This window comes from Zonotrichia leucophrys, chromosome 7 (genome assembly GCF_028769735.1).
Source record: "Zonotrichia leucophrys gambelii isolate GWCS_2022_RI chromosome 7, RI_Zleu_2.0, whole genome shotgun sequence".
Lineage (NCBI taxonomy): Eukaryota > Metazoa > Chordata > Aves > Passeriformes > Passerellidae > Zonotrichia > Zonotrichia leucophrys.
The window spans coordinates 30,182,034-30,198,303 of record NC_088177.1 but is presented as its reverse complement, the minus strand read 5'-3'; the positions used below and the strand labels follow the sequence as shown (position 1 = coordinate 30,198,303).

Genomic DNA, 16,270 nt, shown 5'->3' with positions numbered 1-16,270 from the left:
GTGCTCCCTAATGATGCCACTGCTATTTTGTAACATCATAACGTTACTTGTGCTTCATGCTAAGTCAGTCACCTGCAAAAACTGGCTGTTGGGGGAAAGTTCTGCTACTCTTGCAGGTTGAGGGTAGCTCAAAAAGACTGAGATAGCAAAAGACACTTCATGTCCACCAACGAGATTTCTTTTTTTCCATTAAGATCTCCAGCTGCTTGGAAAATCAATCTAGACACAACAGCAGCTTATAAGAGGGGCTGGAAAACCACCTCGATCAGAAACTAAGGGTTTGTTTTAATGGGAACATTACACTTTTGAAACACCTTGTGCTCAATCCTTGTATTTTGGGTTGGTTTTGGGTTTTTTTTTTTTTTGTGAGCTGTTGGGATTTTTTGTAAATATAAGCTAAAAATATTTTCAAATACCTAAGAATAATAGGCTTCAAATTTTTCATGCTCTCTTAAAACTGAGTCCAGTGCAAAGGGATTACAATTACCTCACCATCTCCGAGCAAAACAACACATTTCAACTCAAAATGCTGTCAGAAGACTCCATCCATACTCTTCACACACCTGTTATGACCCAGTCAGTGTCACAAAGTTTTGGCAGGTGTGGGGAAACAAAGTATTTCTCTTAATACTATCTAGGACAACTTAGTTAAAGCTCTGAAACATCTCTAAGACACCATCTGAGAAAAGAAATTTGATGACACACCAGTCACTGTAGAAAGAAATATAATGCTGGATCCATCCAAACCTTCCATTACAGAAATCTAAAAACAGGCAGGGAAATCACTCATGGTCCTCTCAGAGCAACTTGTCAAAAAAACAGGGAATGCTACTTCTGAAGCAAGATCATCAGGAATTTGTCACACCTGAAGCGGCATGCCAACAGCCTGGGGATGTCTCACACAACCTACCCTCCAGCACAAGCCTCCTTCTCTTCCTTTGCTGCAGTCCCAGCTGCACGGGGGCTTATCACCCTCTCTGCTAGATCCTGCACTCAGTCCTTTCCCCAAATCTCTGTGAAAACCCTCCACTGAGCTCACAGAGACCTGACAAGAGACAGCAGCCATGAGAGGCTGGGAAGAAAACCTGCCCCTTTAGGCCATGGTTAGCTGTTCTGCAGGCTCATCCTCCCCGTGGAGCCTCCCTCTGAGCTGCTGTCACACCACATCACTCATCCAGGCAGAAGGGAGTGGGTGAGAACAGGCACCCAGGGAATGCACCAGGGGAAGACAACACTGCTCTCCTCAGGGCCAACAGTGGATTAAAGCAAACCTGCAGCCACAGCAGCACACATGAGAAGGCAGAGACTCTTCCCAAGTCTACAGTAACACAGGTGGGAACAATCCATAGCTAACCATTTCCTGGCAGCCTTGATTTCCAGGCAATACCAGCTACCAGACTCTTTGCTGAGACTTTTCAGCACATTAAGGCAGCAAAAACCTAACCTTTCAAAAAGGAATTAACTTTTTTCCATAGCATCTGCACACAGAATTAAATGGCTCAAAGAGCAGACTGGGGAACATTACTGACAAAAAACAACAAGTGGCTTGAAAAAGCAGAAGCCAACATATAGATCAGTTTAGGCTGTTACAAAGTTGCTAAATAAACTGGGATTTGTTTTCCTCCAAGTCTTCATGTCATTTATGTATTTCTAAAACAGGTATGTGTTTCTTATAGAGAAAGCACTCTGCTTTTAACCTGGGGCATTTTGCAGAAAATCTAGGAAGAGTGACTTGAAAACAACTATAGAATGAGAAAAATTTTGGCTGAATATTTCAAGAGAATCTTTAACAGCAATCTGCATCTCATTTAAAACCTAAAACTGTAACAAGTAATGTTCAGCAAAGTCTCACAATAGGCTACACAGGTGTATTAACATCATTATACTTTAGCTGGGGAAATAGCTAGTATAAAATGGACAGGATCTTCTCCTCTAGAGAACACAAATGTGCCAGTAAGAGAAAGGTTACAGGTTCCAAATACCCAAAACATGAGGCACGATGCTCTACACTTCTGTAACTTTTCTCTGTTCTTTTGCTCTTCCCTTTCAGTGGCATCTCAATGCCAACCTTGGTAGATCCTTTAACAATACGTGTAAATAATTTACTGGAGAGTTATACAAAGGGATTAGTGTTCAGGAAACCAGGAACAAGAAACAGTGACAGAGGGAAGTCTGCGGGACACTTAATAGCCTTGAAGAGGACAGCTGTTCACAAGAGAGCACAATCCATGCACTGTTAAAACAAAAGCCTTAATGTCTGGCATACCTGAAACGTCGTTGGAATTCCTCCAACATTGTAGTGAACTACTAGATTCACTTTGTTGTCCTTCTCCACAATTTCAAAGCTCCCTTCTTTCCATTTTGTAATCCCAGTCTGCATGCTGCGCATCCGGACAGGTCCGTGCACCTTTAACAGGGCCATGCTTTTTCTCACAGAAAAGAGCTAACGACAGTAAGCGTGCTCCACCTTAAAAACCTGTTAAAAAGGAGAAATGTATAACTTGGCAGGCCAGATAATGGCTAAAGGAAGACGGAAGCATGGCTTGAACTTTCCACAGAAGTTTGGTAGAACCGTTTCACTGTTTTTAAACACAGTAAGGAATAGCTGGGCAGCAGTGACGAAAACTTCGATTAATAAAATCTCTCCCAGTATGAACAGCAGTGCGCCGATTCCTTACTGCTGAAACGTGAGCAAACACAATTCCAGACACAGAAGTCCGTAAAATCCCTTAACTTCAACGGATTTAAGGCAAGGGGGAAAAGAAGTGCCCGAGGAAAGCCAGCATGAGATGGGAAACAAAGTTTTGGAGGAAGTCTCCAAAGAAAGAAAACGCGCTCGTTCTGACGGCGCGGGACCCGCGGTCACCTGGCAGGGCCGGGAGGGGGGTGTCCCCGGCTTCCCCCGCTGCTCTCCGCCCGGGACAGCCACGGGCCCGGGGGCGAGAGCCACAGCCCGAGCGTTGCGGGAAGCGGGGCGAGCCGTTCTCCCGGTAAAAGCAGAAGGAATGAATGGAGCGGCCCCGGCGCGCAGCCCGGGAGGCGCTGCCGGGGAGGTTCCCCCAGGCATCCCGCGCTCAGCGCCGCCGCTCCCGGCCGGGCCTGGCGGTGGTCCCGGCTCTTCCCGGGCCCGGCCCCGCTGCGCTCCCGCCGTTCACCCGTTCAGGGACGCGGTGAGCACGGGAGCGCCGCCCGCCCCGGGCCGGGCCGCTCTGAGGACGGGCGGTCGCCGCGCGGCGGGAGGGGCACGCGGCCGGCGGGAGCGGGTAGGAGTCGGTGGCGGCGATCCCCGGTACCTGCGTTCCGGCGCGTTCCGGCGCGTCCCGCGGGGCCCGGGGCGAGGCCCGGGGGGGGCGGGGGCAGGGGGCGGATGGCGGGAACCGGCCACAGCAGCGCGAGACGGCGCGCAACGCGCGCCCGCTCACGTCAGCGCGGCAGCGCCTTCCCGGCGCGCCCCGCGCGCGCCCGCTCCGCGCGCAGGCGCCGGCGCCGCAGAGGCCCCGCCCGGCCCCGTCCCGGCGTGCCCCGCGCGCGGGTGAGAGGTCGCGGCGGCGAGCGCCGAGCCCATGGCGGTGACGGCGGCGGCCTGAGGCGGCGGCTCCGCTTCCCACCCTCCGACCATGCACAGCCTGGCCACGGCCGCGGTGAGCGCCAGGCTCCGCGCCCCGCTGGGCGCCGAAGGGACGGAGCTGGGAATGGGCCCCGTTGCGCGGGCGTGCGGGGAGCGGGAGCGCGGCCGCTTGTGGTTGCGGGGGGAAGTTGAGGCCGCGGGGTGGCGGAGCCCCGGTGAGCTCCGTCCCCTCGGCATCACCGGCGGGGTCCGTTTGGCCGCTGCCGCACTCCGGCCGCTCCGTGCCGGCGGTGCGGGCTCTGCTGCGGCGGCACCTGTCCGGGGCCTGGAGGGTTTCCCTGCTGGGCGAGCCGGCTCTGCCGCGGCTGCCTCACGCAGGGCTTCCCCTCCTTCCCCCTGCCTGCCCTGCTCCCTCTTCCCCTCCTTCCCCCTGCCTGCCCTGCTCCCTCCCTGCGCCTGCATGCCTCCTGTAGCCAGTCAGTGTTTTAAGATTCCTTAAAGAACCGCTAGAAAAGCTATCGGCAAAAGTAGGTTTAATACAAAAGCAGAAGCATGATAAATTTTGTTGATAAGGTTTGCTCTGTTTTTTCAAAAGCACATAGAGGAAAAGCAAACAAAAGTCTAGAATTAATTAATCTACAACCAAAATAAATGCAAAAAATTATCCACAGAGTGTATGGAGCGGGAAGAGCAGGGAAGAAAAGGATAAGGATAGGAAAGGGTTGGATAAGAAGGGATAAGAAAGACCTTCCTGCTGAGGCAAAAGGTTCAGAGTGGATCTTCTTTAAGTGACCTTAAAACACTTATCTGTGACACCTCCTGCGTGCCCAGCCACCTCTGCCCTCTGGGAGCTGTTGTACTGCTGGCCTTGACAGCACAGGGAAAGAGTAGACAGTGAAGAGCCCCTCGGGGCAGCAGGTGCTGCCTGTTCCTGCTTCCCTTTTGCCCCACTGCGGTGCAGGACCGGCCATGGCTGGTGCTTGCCCTCATCCCCCTCAGGGAGCTGCCAGGATTGGATTTGGTGCCTGGGGTTCAGGCTGGCAGCAGTGGAACGGTGCCCTGGCCTGGGTGGGTTCAGAAATGGAAGCTGAGTTTGAAGGATGTGGTTATTGCTGTGTATCTGCCATGTGACTGGGTTTGTGTTTTGGTTTTCTCTCCTCCAAATGCTCGTTCATGGCATGTGTAAGACTGCCTAGAGCTGATTGAGTCTCGTGTGTACTGAGTGTGGGAGGTGTATTGCAAAAGCAGCAGTTAGGGCTGTTTCAGATGAACTTAAATCAGGGGTCTGGTTGGACTACTGAACTAATGAGTAAGTAAAGTTTTGATGAAAAGGAGTTAGAGAACTTTTTAAGTGTCTCCTCTTTGTTTAAATGCTTGTGACTTTAACTGGTTCTTGGAGTGCTGTCAAATACTTCTGATTTGAAATACTGTTCTCCAGAGCATGGAAGGGTGTGCCAGATCAGGTAAACACTCTTAATCAGCATTTACATTTTTATAGCACTGTAATTCCTAAATGTTTCTTGAAATGCATGAAGGACTCCCATTATGTGTATCTCCCATTAATCCTCTATGTTCTAGTTACCTCTCCTTTTTAAAGACAATTTTAACCAAAAAATTTATTTCAGAATAAAGATCAACTTTATTTTAGGATTCCCTTGAAGATATATTTAATTTATGTGTAGTTTATGCTAGCTGGTAGTTCTGTATTGAAATGTTTCCTACCACAGTCAGTGAGCTTAGACTGGAGGTGACAGGGAAGGGTGTTTGGCTCTGGAGATGTGCTCAGGACCTGTGGTAAATAAAGTCACCTCTTGGAAAGGTCAGGAATTGGCTCAGGAGTCCCTTTGGGTGTTGTGAACACTGCTGGGGTAAAGCTGTGGTGAGCTGGAGCAGTGATCTTCATGCAGTGATGTTGGTGGCAGAGCTGACACTTGGGTGTCTGCCCTGAAGGCATCACAGAGTGCTGAGGACACACTGAAACCACTGAGTGTTCCTGTGATTGGCTGTAGGCATTGAAAGCTCTACTGGAATCAGCTACATCATTGCTGTGGAAGTTCAAAGCTCATTTTTGGTGTTTCTGAACCAATGGGCTATCAAAATAGTTTAAAAAGCACATGTTATCCAGCTAGTCAATGTCTGGCTTTGGCTGACCAGGACTTCTGCCAGTGTGCCTAGCAGCAACTGCTCAATCAGGAAGAGAAAGCCTTTTGCCTAAATCAATTTGTTGTGTGTTAGAGATGTCTTTTCTCCAAGAAGGAGAAAAGGTGTTACAAGATTTTTCCTGACCTAATACCGTTGAAAAGTGTTGCTTTCCCTATGTGCAAAGGAAAGTCTGCCTGGTGGGGTTCTGTCCTGGGGCTTGCAGGATTTGTGTGGCCCTCAGGGTTCCCCAGAATTTTGGGTCTTAGAGGGAGAAGAAGAAACAATAATGAAATAGGGAATTAGGAAAAAAAAACATGTATTTCCATATAAACTAAAACAAAAGGAGCAACTGTAGAGCCTATGAAAAGCAGTTTGTTCTGGCTAAGGCAGATATTGGACATCATAAACCTAATTGTGTGGAAAATCTACTTAGTGTTCTCTAGGGATCACAGGCACATGATTGTGCTTTTAAGGGGTCGATGTATTTAAGCTTACAGGAACTGAAACTTCCAGTGAGTCTAGAAAAATAGATGGAAGCTTTAGATAACACAATTATAACAACATTATTGCTACACTGCTTGTCAACCCACCATCCCACATAAAAACAAATGAGCTCTGTTCATTCTCCCTCTCTTTTTGAGCTTCAGTGTAGAAGCTAGCATTGCAATTGCGCCCTCAGCTGTAGGGGCACAAGAAACTTGGCAGGATCACTAATTTAGTTTGAGGTTTTGGGGGAAAAAAATTACAAATTTAGTAGGTGACTGTCCTGGTTCTGGCCAGAACAGAGTTAATTTTTGCATAGCCAGGCACAGAGATTATTCTGTACCACCTCACATCATTTTTCAGAGAGGGAGGAAGGACTTGATTTGAGTTTGGGCCAGTGTGGCCCAGGAAGCAGTTGGGTATTGTAGGGGGATTCTGTGGGGTGAGCAATAACTTTTCTTTTCTTGTACCCTAATATTAGTCACTAATAATAGTTAGATTTCTTATCTCATTGCTGTTCCCAGTAAATTGTTGCTATCTCAACCTGTGATGTTTACCTTTTGTGCCTCCAATTCCCCTTTCCATCTTGGAGTTGGGGGACTAGGAGGGGAAGGAGGGAGTGGTGTTGGTTTGGAGTGGTTTCAGTGGGAACACTAAATGAGATTACCATCTCTAAACCATGACAGTGAGAAAAAAGGACAGGAGGATATATGAACAGCTAAAAAAGTATTTGAGCCCAAGAGTACAGGGAACGATAACACCACATTGGCTTATGTGTGAACATTTAAGTTAAATAATGCAACAGAGCTGGCTGGAGGAGAGAGAAATCCCACAGCTGGGGAATAATCTCTTTGGATGTTACTATGGAAATTAAATGGGGATAAACAGAGGGGGGAAACCTTTGCAGACACAGAGAAAGAAAGCTGTTGGTGTCTGACAATGGTTGAGAAGTCTCTCTCCATCCCTCCTGCATGCCTGCTGGGACTGCCTCTGCCATGTGGCTTCAGGTTTGGCTGCAGCCACTTTCAGTTCCTGTATTCTGTGTGTCTCAGTGGTGAGCAGCTTGGTGACAGCGTTGCTGTCAGTGTGCTATGAGCCTTGCTTGCATCTGTTGTGGGGAGCACAAGAAGAGTTTCAGTTGGGGTTACAAAATGAAGAAATACAGTCCTGTTCCCAGCTGGGATCACTGCACAGCGGGATGCAGAGCTGGTTGCATGCTGGTTGGGCTGGCTCAGGAGCAGCAGGTGCCAACAGGGCTGTGCTTGGCTTCAGTAATAACCACTGCAGCAGTGTTTGAAAAGGTTCTGACTTGGCTTTTGGAAGTGCTCACACAGGAGGCTTTTTGATGGTTTTTGTCTCCTTCAAAATTTTGTATCTGAGTCGCCAAACTATCTCCTTAGGAAACCTGCAGAGCATTTGTTTGCACCAAGTGCTGCCTGTGCTAGCAGAGGCAGGAGACAAAGTTTCAGTGAAAGACTTGTGCCTTGTCTTCTCCACAGAAATTATGATATAGTCCCTCTTTTCCCTCTTCTTCCTCATTTTTTTGTGTTGAGAACTTGTTGATCTTGATGCTTTTCTTTCACTGATGTTACAAGAGAAGCAGAAGCAAAATTTGGATTTCCCCTGAGTAGTAGAAAATGTGTCTTGGCCAGGAATACAGATCTACTCTGCTCTGGACTTATTTTGTATAGGAATCAAGTCATCCTGAGATCTTGCACAAAGTCATTCTTGAAAAATTCCCTTTTAGCTCCATGCATGTGAATAATGGAGCTGGTATCAATACAAGCCATTGGTAACAGCAGCTCTTACTGGCTGTGGCTGGTGTCATGCTGGTGGTGAAGTAGTGAACATTTTTCTGCTGTTCATGTGAGTATTTTTCTCGTGTGCATTGGGTGAATCTCATTGCAGCTTCCAATGTCATGGGTGTTTGTGGAGAGAAAAAGGTAACCTCTGCCTTACTCTGAATCTGTGAATCTTGCACTTGAAGTATGAAATAAATGCATGCTAAATGCAGGTGGAGCCCATGATAGCTGGCTGAAGTGTGTGTTGCTCCCCAGGAGCTCTGCTGGCACACATGGGCAGCAGCTTGGCTCTCATGCTGAATGAAGTTACAAAGGTACTGCTTGACAAGGGGATTAAGAGAGACTGTCTTAACAAGTCAGGCCAGGAAATAAAGCTTAGAATTTCAAATAGGTGAAATACTAACACTTATGTAAGGAAGGGATGGATCCATGTCCAGAACATCTTAATAGAGCTGTAGGTCCCACCCTCTCAGTCAGGAGTTTCTTTTTCTGTCAGATTGTGGCAACGGTTTGGGTGACACAAAAATAAATGGATAAAATGTTTGGGCTGAAGCTTTCCTGTTTCCTCCCAGCCTGTGCCAACAGCACTGGCTCAGGTTGACCGTGAGAAGATCTACCAATGGATCAATGAGCTGTCCAGCCCTGAGACACGGGAGAATGCACTGCTGGAGCTGAGCAAGAAGCGCGAGTCCGTGCCTGACCTGGCCCCGATGCTGTGGCACTCGTTTGGCACCATCGCTGCACTCCTTCAGGTGCGTCAGGCGGGCTGTGCCTTTTATTCTGTGCTGCAGCATCAACATGTTGCAGGGCTTGTGCATCCATCAGGTGGATCTGGGGAGGAACTGGTGGGAGCCCTTATTGCCATTGCTTGGGAGTATGATCTTTGTTGGATCATGTGGTGGGGGGAGCAGATGAAGGTTTGCATGCACTCCTGTGACTCCATGTCAAATTGCCTCTGACCCAGCTCTGCCCTTGCCTGGGCAGCATGGTAGCTGCCATGTAACTTGAAAGTAACTTGGTGAAAGCAGACTCTTATCTGCTGTCACTGCACTTCCTTGCCAGGCAAGTGCTTTGGTGTAGCTTACTGATATTTTCTCCTTTAACTTTCCACTCTCTGTTAATTTTTAGGAAATTGTAAATATTTATCCATCAATCAACCCTCCGACTTTGACAGCCCATCAGTCCAACAGAGTCTGCAATGCTTTAGCTCTACTACAGTGTGTTGCATCACACCCTGAAACAAGGTAAGTGTTTCCAAGTTGTGTGGGTTTTCTGAGGTTGATGTTGACACCTCAGCCCAAGTGTTTGGCTTTAGAAGCATTTTAGCTCCTTTCTTTTTTTTTATCTGAGAGAAGTGAAACAGACAACAGAGCTGATAGATAGGCAGCTGCCTGCTGCTTTTACTTGTTTGCATGGATTATCACGGTGACAGCTTTATGGTCCTAAATGCATTGCATTCCCTGGATCATCCTGAGATCTTGTAAATTCTCAGAACATTGGGTTGTGGGAGCTTCTGGGAGGTCAGCCAGAGCTAAGGGTACCTTTGTGTTCAGTGCTGTCTGCAAGGATTCTTGAGCTTACAATTATTTAGGCAAGGAGCTTGGTTAGAGCACAGCATCAATAATGCCAAGGTTGTGGGTTCTATCCCCATATGGGCTCTTCTCTTAAGAACTGGACTCCATGATCCTTGTGGGTTTCTTCCAACTCAGAATATTCTGTGAAGTCAAAAAAGAACTCCCTAAATTTCAGCTTACAGTTTTTTAGACCAGCTGTTGAAAGGGTGGAATGAACAGGACTGTCTTCCTCAGGCAAGTGTGAGGCAAGGGAGCAATAGCAGAGCCATTTTTGGAGTCCTCAGCCAGTGTCTGACTTCATGTTTTCTCAGTCTGTGCCTAGTCCATGTCAGTAGGGAAAAATATGATGTTGGTTCAGCCAAATTCAGTAGCTAGAACTCTGGAGGAAACTACCCAGAGATCCACAATCTCATGCTTCTGTTACTGCTGAGCAGCAGCATAGTTGGTTTTGAGCTGCTGCAAAGCAGTGTTAAACAGCAGCCCCTCCATGAGATGATATCCAGAGAAATGGGGTAGTTTTATATGACTCACCTTTACATGTAAAGTTTGAAAACTGAAAATGGAACAAGTATTTTGTATGATTGTGCAAGAGAGCTTCCCTCTGTTAGCAGAGCAATCTCCAGCATTGTACCTGCAATTTTTATTTTTCACTATTGCCAGATGGCAGTGTGAGGACTCTTGGGGAAAGGTGTTGGTGCACATTTAAACCCTGGTGATGCCTAAAGCTCAGCCAGTCTGTTTCTGAGAGGTACTTTTCACAGGCATTGTGGCTGACAGTCCTTGCCATTGGGAGCCTGCAGGGTGAAATGCAGCAGTGAATGTACAAAACAGAGGGTCTGGGTGGCAGGAGGAGGTAATAAAAACAACAGGGTGTTCTCAGTTCCTGGTCAGCTGAGGCAGGAATGCAGGTAATGGACAGGTCAGGTGTTAGGTTTTGTGCTGTGCCCAGTGCAGGATTTGCTTCGTGCCTTCCCATCAGAGAATTGTTACCCACTTTTGAGGAGCAGTAGCAATGGGGTCCACCAGGAATAGTCTGAGGCTCTGCGTGGTAATGCCAGATTGTGTGCTCACTTTGTTTCCCTTGTTGTTCACATGGTGTGTTCTCTGTCTTTCCTGCAGATCAGCTTTTCTGGCAGCTCATATTCCTCTCTTCCTGTACCCCTTCCTGCACACGGTCAGCAAGACCCGTCCGTTTGAATACCTGCGGCTCACAAGCCTCGGAGTCATTGGTGAGCAGCCAGACGGACACTGGAGCGCTCATCTCCTACTGAGTTAGAGCTCCTCGTGCTGTGGGCATAGAGACCTGCATGGCCAAAGTCAGAGGTCTCTTGTGATTGGGATTTTACAAGTCTCCTGTAGCAGTAAGAGAAGGAGCTGCTCCTTTTCTGTTGTGAAGGCAGACTCCTCTTCCTTTTCACTTATAAAAAACCCACCGAAGTCTAAACGCATTGCCAAAAAAATGTTTCTTTGAATACAAGTACCTGGAGACTTCTTGTACCTTCACCCTCAGCCCTCCCAGCTAGGCACTGAGATGGGTGGGTGCAGGCTGGGCTTTCTCTGGTTTTCTGTCATTGATTGACTTGGGTGTATTTTCCCTGTCTTCCTCTTATCCTGTTTTTTTTTTTTTACTTTCTTCTTTCTGCCCAAATAATTTTTCTCTCAATGCATAAAGAATCTTAAAATGTCTTAAAATGGATTAAGTCTACGATGACAGTTCTCTGCCTGACATTCAGACTGAATGGTTTCTGGGAAGGGCAGAGCACAGGCCCTCCTTGAAAGGTGAAAGCAGTTAATCGTTTACTGATTTTGGATTTTGTTTTTACTTCAAGGGGCCTTGGTGAAAACGGATGAGCAAGAAGTTATAAATTTCTTATTGACAACAGAAATTATCCCCCTCTGCTTACGTATTATGGAGTCTGGCAGTGAGCTCTCCAAAACGGTACCATTTTTTTGTTTCCATAAAGATACTTTGTTGTTCATCTCCTACTGACCAGGCAGCCAGTGCCCTGCAGAGCTTCTCTGCTCCTGGAAATGCTGGGACAAGTCTGGGTGGAGTTTTTACCTCCTCAAAAACCAAACTTACCAAGACCTGAGGCTGCCTGAATGGCCTGGCAGTAGCTAGCCTCGTATGCAACCTGAATCCAGTCATCTTGTACACTTTGCTTTGTGTTCATCTCTTTCCTTTAGCCAGAGATGCCAGAGATTGTGTACTGTCCTGCATTTCATTTTGGCTTCTAACTTTCACTGAGTAAAGCACTTGTTGCCTGCTGGAAGACTTTTCAGTTCTGGGGCTGACTTGAAAAGAGCACCACACAAAGGGTGTCCCTTTTCAGGGTAGATAAGTTGTTTATATGCTTTGTTTCCTGCTTTCTCTCCATTCTAGGTTGCTACGTTTATTCTTCAGAAAATCCTCCTGGATGACACAGGGCTGGCATATATCTGTCAGACTTATGAGCGGTTTTCCCACGTTGCCATGATACTGGTAAGATTATTTGTTTTTAAAGTGTTTATATTTAAAAAAGAAAAAAATTATGCTACAGCAGCAAGCCTCTTCAGCAACTACTTTACTGCTGTCTGGCTGGAGCACAGGATGAGGGAGGCAAATCTTTCTTGGGCTAATTGCTTGTGGCACTGTAGCTCTGCTTCCATGTTTCCTTGGTATACTTCTGGTTTGCATGTCAAGAGAACACATATTAGTTGTGATATACTAAGTCCCCAAGATAAAAACAGGTAAACCTCTTCAGAGAAGAAAAAGATTTTCCAGAGTTGTGGGTGTTTCCATTTGTAGGTAGGATGTGAATTGATTTTTTATGTAAGAATGATCACACAGTTCGGATCATGGATCTGTGTCCCATCCCTGTCTCTCACAACATGTTGAAAGAGCAGGGCAAGTATCTATCATACTTGTCTTCCTAACTTCATAGCTACCAGCTACTTCCAGCTTTGGATTTCTGGGGCCACTTGTGGGGTTTCTATGTAGTAACCCCCAGTGTTTGTCCTATCCACCCCTTGAACCCATGGAAACTTTTTGCACCCACACTGTCTTTGGCCAAGGGGTTTCAGACATGAATTCTTCCTTGAACACAGAAGGATGTGGCTGTGTAAACCTGTGTTCGCCTGTGTAGTCCCACCATTAGGTGAAGCCCTGGGCAAGATCAATATTCCATAGTGCAAGAGAGAAAGATGAAAATGTAGCAGACTTTTTCATTGTCTATTTCAAAAATCAGGGTAGTGTATTCCTATCTAATGAGGGTGATGATGCTTCCATGTCTGCTGATAACAGAGTAAGATGTCACACAAGTATTATATGCTTTTAAAAGAGCAAGTTAGTATTTTCCATCCAGGAGCTCTCTGAGGAGCTTGTGGTTATTTATTTTGAAAAAATAATTGGTGAATTGCTAAGAACAGGAAGCTTGCAAAAGGGCAGATGAGGGGGGACCTGCTAATTGCTGATGGCCAGGAGATCCAAATGCAGGTGAGTTTGGCTAATGGGGAAAATGTAGTTTACAGGAAAAAAAACCAACTTGTTGCACAGATGTGATTGACTCCTAAATACAAGCCTGCAGTCTGTTAAATTCTTCAGAGCAGGTGTCTGAAGGCATCCACATTGTTTGCTCAGCTGGGCATGTTCAAGGTGCAGCCATGTGCAAAGTCCTACATAGTGTGAGAAACAGAGACTGGGCTGGAAGATCTGTCTATGCCTTGCTTCCCTGGAACAGCTTCATGAGGCATATAGCAGAAAGAAAAAATACACTGCTTGAAAGCAGGCTAAGACCAGATAAGGATCTTACTACAAGTGTGGGTAAGCCTAGTCCTATGGCCTGGCTTTCCAGGGTACTGCTGTTGTCTTAAAAGGATGTTGAAATTTGAAATGAAGGGAATGTGTATGAGAACAGGGGATGTTGCAGAGCTTGGGACCAGACCTCATGGTGTCACTCAGCCTGAGCTTATCAAACTGTTTGGAATGTGTCTGTCTTCAATGAGGGGGAAACCCCAGGGTCTCTTTAATCTCACAAAGAGTTGCTAAGTTATCCTAGAAGGTAAAAATTAAACAGAAATGAGGTGAGCTTTCCTCGAGGTGCTGGTAGAACCCTTTCCAAGTCATGGCAAGCTGCTATTCTCAAAGGCATCTTGGCAAGCAGCACCAGGCTCCCTGCAGGGGTATCTAGATAAAAGGTAATGGGCTGTGCTGCTCAGGAAGCCAGACTAAGTGATCTAATGATTTTTCCTCGTCTCTGTTGATTGTGGAGCTGTTCTTTTAAAGACTTTAACTGGTGGCACTGGCCTCTGTCAAACAGGGTAAAATGGTCCTGCAGCTCTCCAAGGAGCCATCGGCACGGCTGCTGAAACACGTCGTCCGCTGCTACCTTCGCCTTTCCGATAACCCCAGGTAAACATTTTAGGAGTTTGGGCAAGGGCTTCTCCTGTGCCCTTGGAAGCACAGCTCTTCCGTTCTTCCCCACAGTGCCCTACCTGTCAGCTTAGTATGGAAGATGGGTGGGGTTTTGCTATGATTTTTTTCTTGCTAGTCACAGGAGCTTTTATGGTGCGTGGGAACAACAGTGACTGTTGGGGGATTGTGTAAATTCCAGCTGTGCAGGTTACTACTGCCTGAGCTCATGTAGCTTGAACAAGATACAAAGGAGGGCCTGAGGTGGAAGGTACACTATGCTCTGCCTCTTCCGCATCAAGACAGGCTGTTAGCAGCAGATGAAATTCAGTTGAGAGAATACAAACTGATCTCCTGCTGACCAGTAGCTCTGCCCAAAGCTTCTGGGAGTGTATTTGTTGCCTCAGTCTCTCCTAGCATTGCTGGATGTGGGGGTGCTGGGGCTGCTTGGTGGGGTTTAGTGTCAGGGGTGGGAGCTGTGCTGGCTGGCTGAGTGCCATCTGCTGCAGTGCTGCTGCTCAGTGCTTTCCTTGGCTGGCTCTAGCAGGGAGACCTCCAGGCAAGGGAATGCTGTGTCCCCAGTGGGGTTTGCTCCCCTCTTGCCCCTGTGAGTTTATTTGTTGGGCCCCGTTTCTTGTCTCTTGATGTAGGGCACGTGAAGCTCTCAGGCAGTGCCTTCCTGACCAGCTGAAGGACACCACCTTTGCCCAGGTCCTGAAGGATGACACCACCACAAAGCGCTGGCTGGCTCAGCTCGTCAAGAACCTGCAGGAGGGTCAAGTCACTGACCCACGGGGCATCCCTCTTCCTCCGCAATGACTGCTGGGGGAGGTGGGGCACTGGGGAAGAAACAGCTCAGGTTTACAAAGAACCAGGAACAGGTGACCTCTTCTGCAACAAACTGGGCACGCCAGCTGGCTGCTGGCCTGTCGGACCATCCCACCCAGCCAAAGGGCTGCTCTGTAGCAGTGCAGCAAGCCTCCGGGGATCCCAACACCAGCAAATGCTGATACTGCAGCTTCAAAAAAATCAATAAAAACAATCTGTGTAGATCCCAGTCTCTCCGGGAGGCTTGGGTGGCATCTCTTCCCCCCACCTCCAGGCAGGGGGTAGTGCAGATGTCCACTCTTCCAGCAAACTCAGCCTCTGCCCAAGTGGTGCACAACAGCAGGTATGTGCACCACGTCCCTCCAGTTCCTTGTCAGTTCTTGTTTACATGTCTGTTTAGATGAGTGAACTGAATAAAGGCTGATCCAGTTGTTTTATCCCCTCCTTACACTGCTACTCAGCTGCAGGTAGTCCAGGGACAGCTTTTTTCCCTGCCAGCACATCCTTGCTTCTGGCTCTGCATCCACATCTGGCACAGTGAGCTTCTCTCTTTCTTTCCTTTGGCGTGCAGGGAGTGGCTGCAGCCAGGCCACTGCGGTGCTTGCCCCAGGAGGAGGGGTGGATTACTTGCAATGAACCCATGTGTCATAAGGTTGCTTCACAGAGCTCTGGGGAAGGAGAAGACAGCAGGATTGTGCCTCCTGTGCTGTAAATAGTTCACTCCCACAGCTGACCAGCGGCCCGAGGCTGATGTGTGCTGGCCTCTCATCTAGACCTGGGAAGGCTGCTGGCTGGCTTATCACATGGAGCTCAGTGTGCGGGCACCTGCCTTGAGGTGGTGGCCAGGCCACCGACTGATCTCCTGCTGCCTGCAGGCTCCAGGTATGCTGCCTTCTGCTCCCACTGCTGCCCGCCAGGCGCCTCTCAGTCCTGTCCCCTCCCTTCCCCCCTCCTCCCGCTCCCTCTGCCAGCCAGGTGCATCCATTTCAGCTTTGAAACCTGCCTTGGCATCCGCCACGGCCCCACTGCAATTAACCTGGACCAGCAGCCACTTACCTGCCGCCCCTGTGCCGAGGGGCCAATGCAGCCGCAGCGAGCTCTCGGAAGCAGTGGAGGAGCTCCCAGGCTCTGCGGCAGCAAAGCCTGCTCTTGGCTGCAGGCAAGCCTGGGCAGCTACTTAATTTCTCCCCCCTCTTCGAGTAGCCCATTTTGCTGATCATCTGCAGTGTGTGCCAACAGTGTCTTAAATCCCATCATTTCCCTTCCCTCCTCTCACAGCCTTGCATAACAAGGGCAGAGCACAGCCTCTTCCTTGCCCTCGGGTTCCTGTTTTATAACCATTGCCTTTTCCCTCCTTTTCACCCTGACCTTGCCAGGGTGTGAAAATGCTTCTGTTTGGTTGATTGTTTTTTTTAAAAATTCCAATTAATAAATAATAAAACCCCAGCCAGCACAGATTGGTCCTGGTCTGGTCTCTCAGGGG

The 16,270-nt window shown here is 48.2% G+C and overlaps 2 protein-coding genes across 3 annotated transcripts in view; one reads left to right on the top strand and one right to left on the bottom strand.

Moving 5' to 3' along the window:
- The window catches only part of USP37 (ubiquitin specific peptidase 37), a 34,723-nt gene extending 31,304 nt beyond the window's left edge, over nucleotides 1-3,419 (bottom strand). The window contains exons 1-2 of one of the 2 annotated variants that reach the window (XM_064718395.1): nucleotides 3,294-3,419; nucleotides 2,267-2,476 (exon numbers count right to left, since the gene is read on the bottom strand). In XM_064718395.1, the coding sequence (XP_064574465.1) occupies nucleotides 2,267-2,422 (156 nt within the window). In that variant the 5' untranslated portion in view covers nucleotides 2,423-2,476; nucleotides 3,294-3,419. Of the gene's footprint in view, nucleotides 1-2,266; nucleotides 2,477-2,866; nucleotides 3,017-3,293 lie in introns of those variants that run through there. The other variant, XM_064718396.1, reaches the window with a different exon arrangement.
- An 85-nt stretch (nucleotides 3,420-3,504) lies between these two features.
- CNOT9 (CCR4-NOT transcription complex subunit 9) lies at nucleotides 3,505-16,240 on the top strand. Its single transcript, XM_064718585.1, has 8 exons — nucleotides 3,505-3,641; nucleotides 8,568-8,747; nucleotides 9,124-9,239; nucleotides 10,689-10,798; nucleotides 11,399-11,508; nucleotides 11,953-12,051; nucleotides 13,868-13,959; nucleotides 14,610-16,240. The coding sequence occupies exons 1-8, from the start codon at nucleotides 3,618-3,620 to the stop codon at nucleotides 14,776-14,778; spliced, it is 900 nt and encodes a 299-aa protein (XP_064574655.1). The 5' UTR covers nucleotides 3,505-3,617; the 3' UTR covers nucleotides 14,779-16,240.
- The last annotated feature ends 30 nt before the right edge of the window (nucleotides 16,241-16,270 follow it).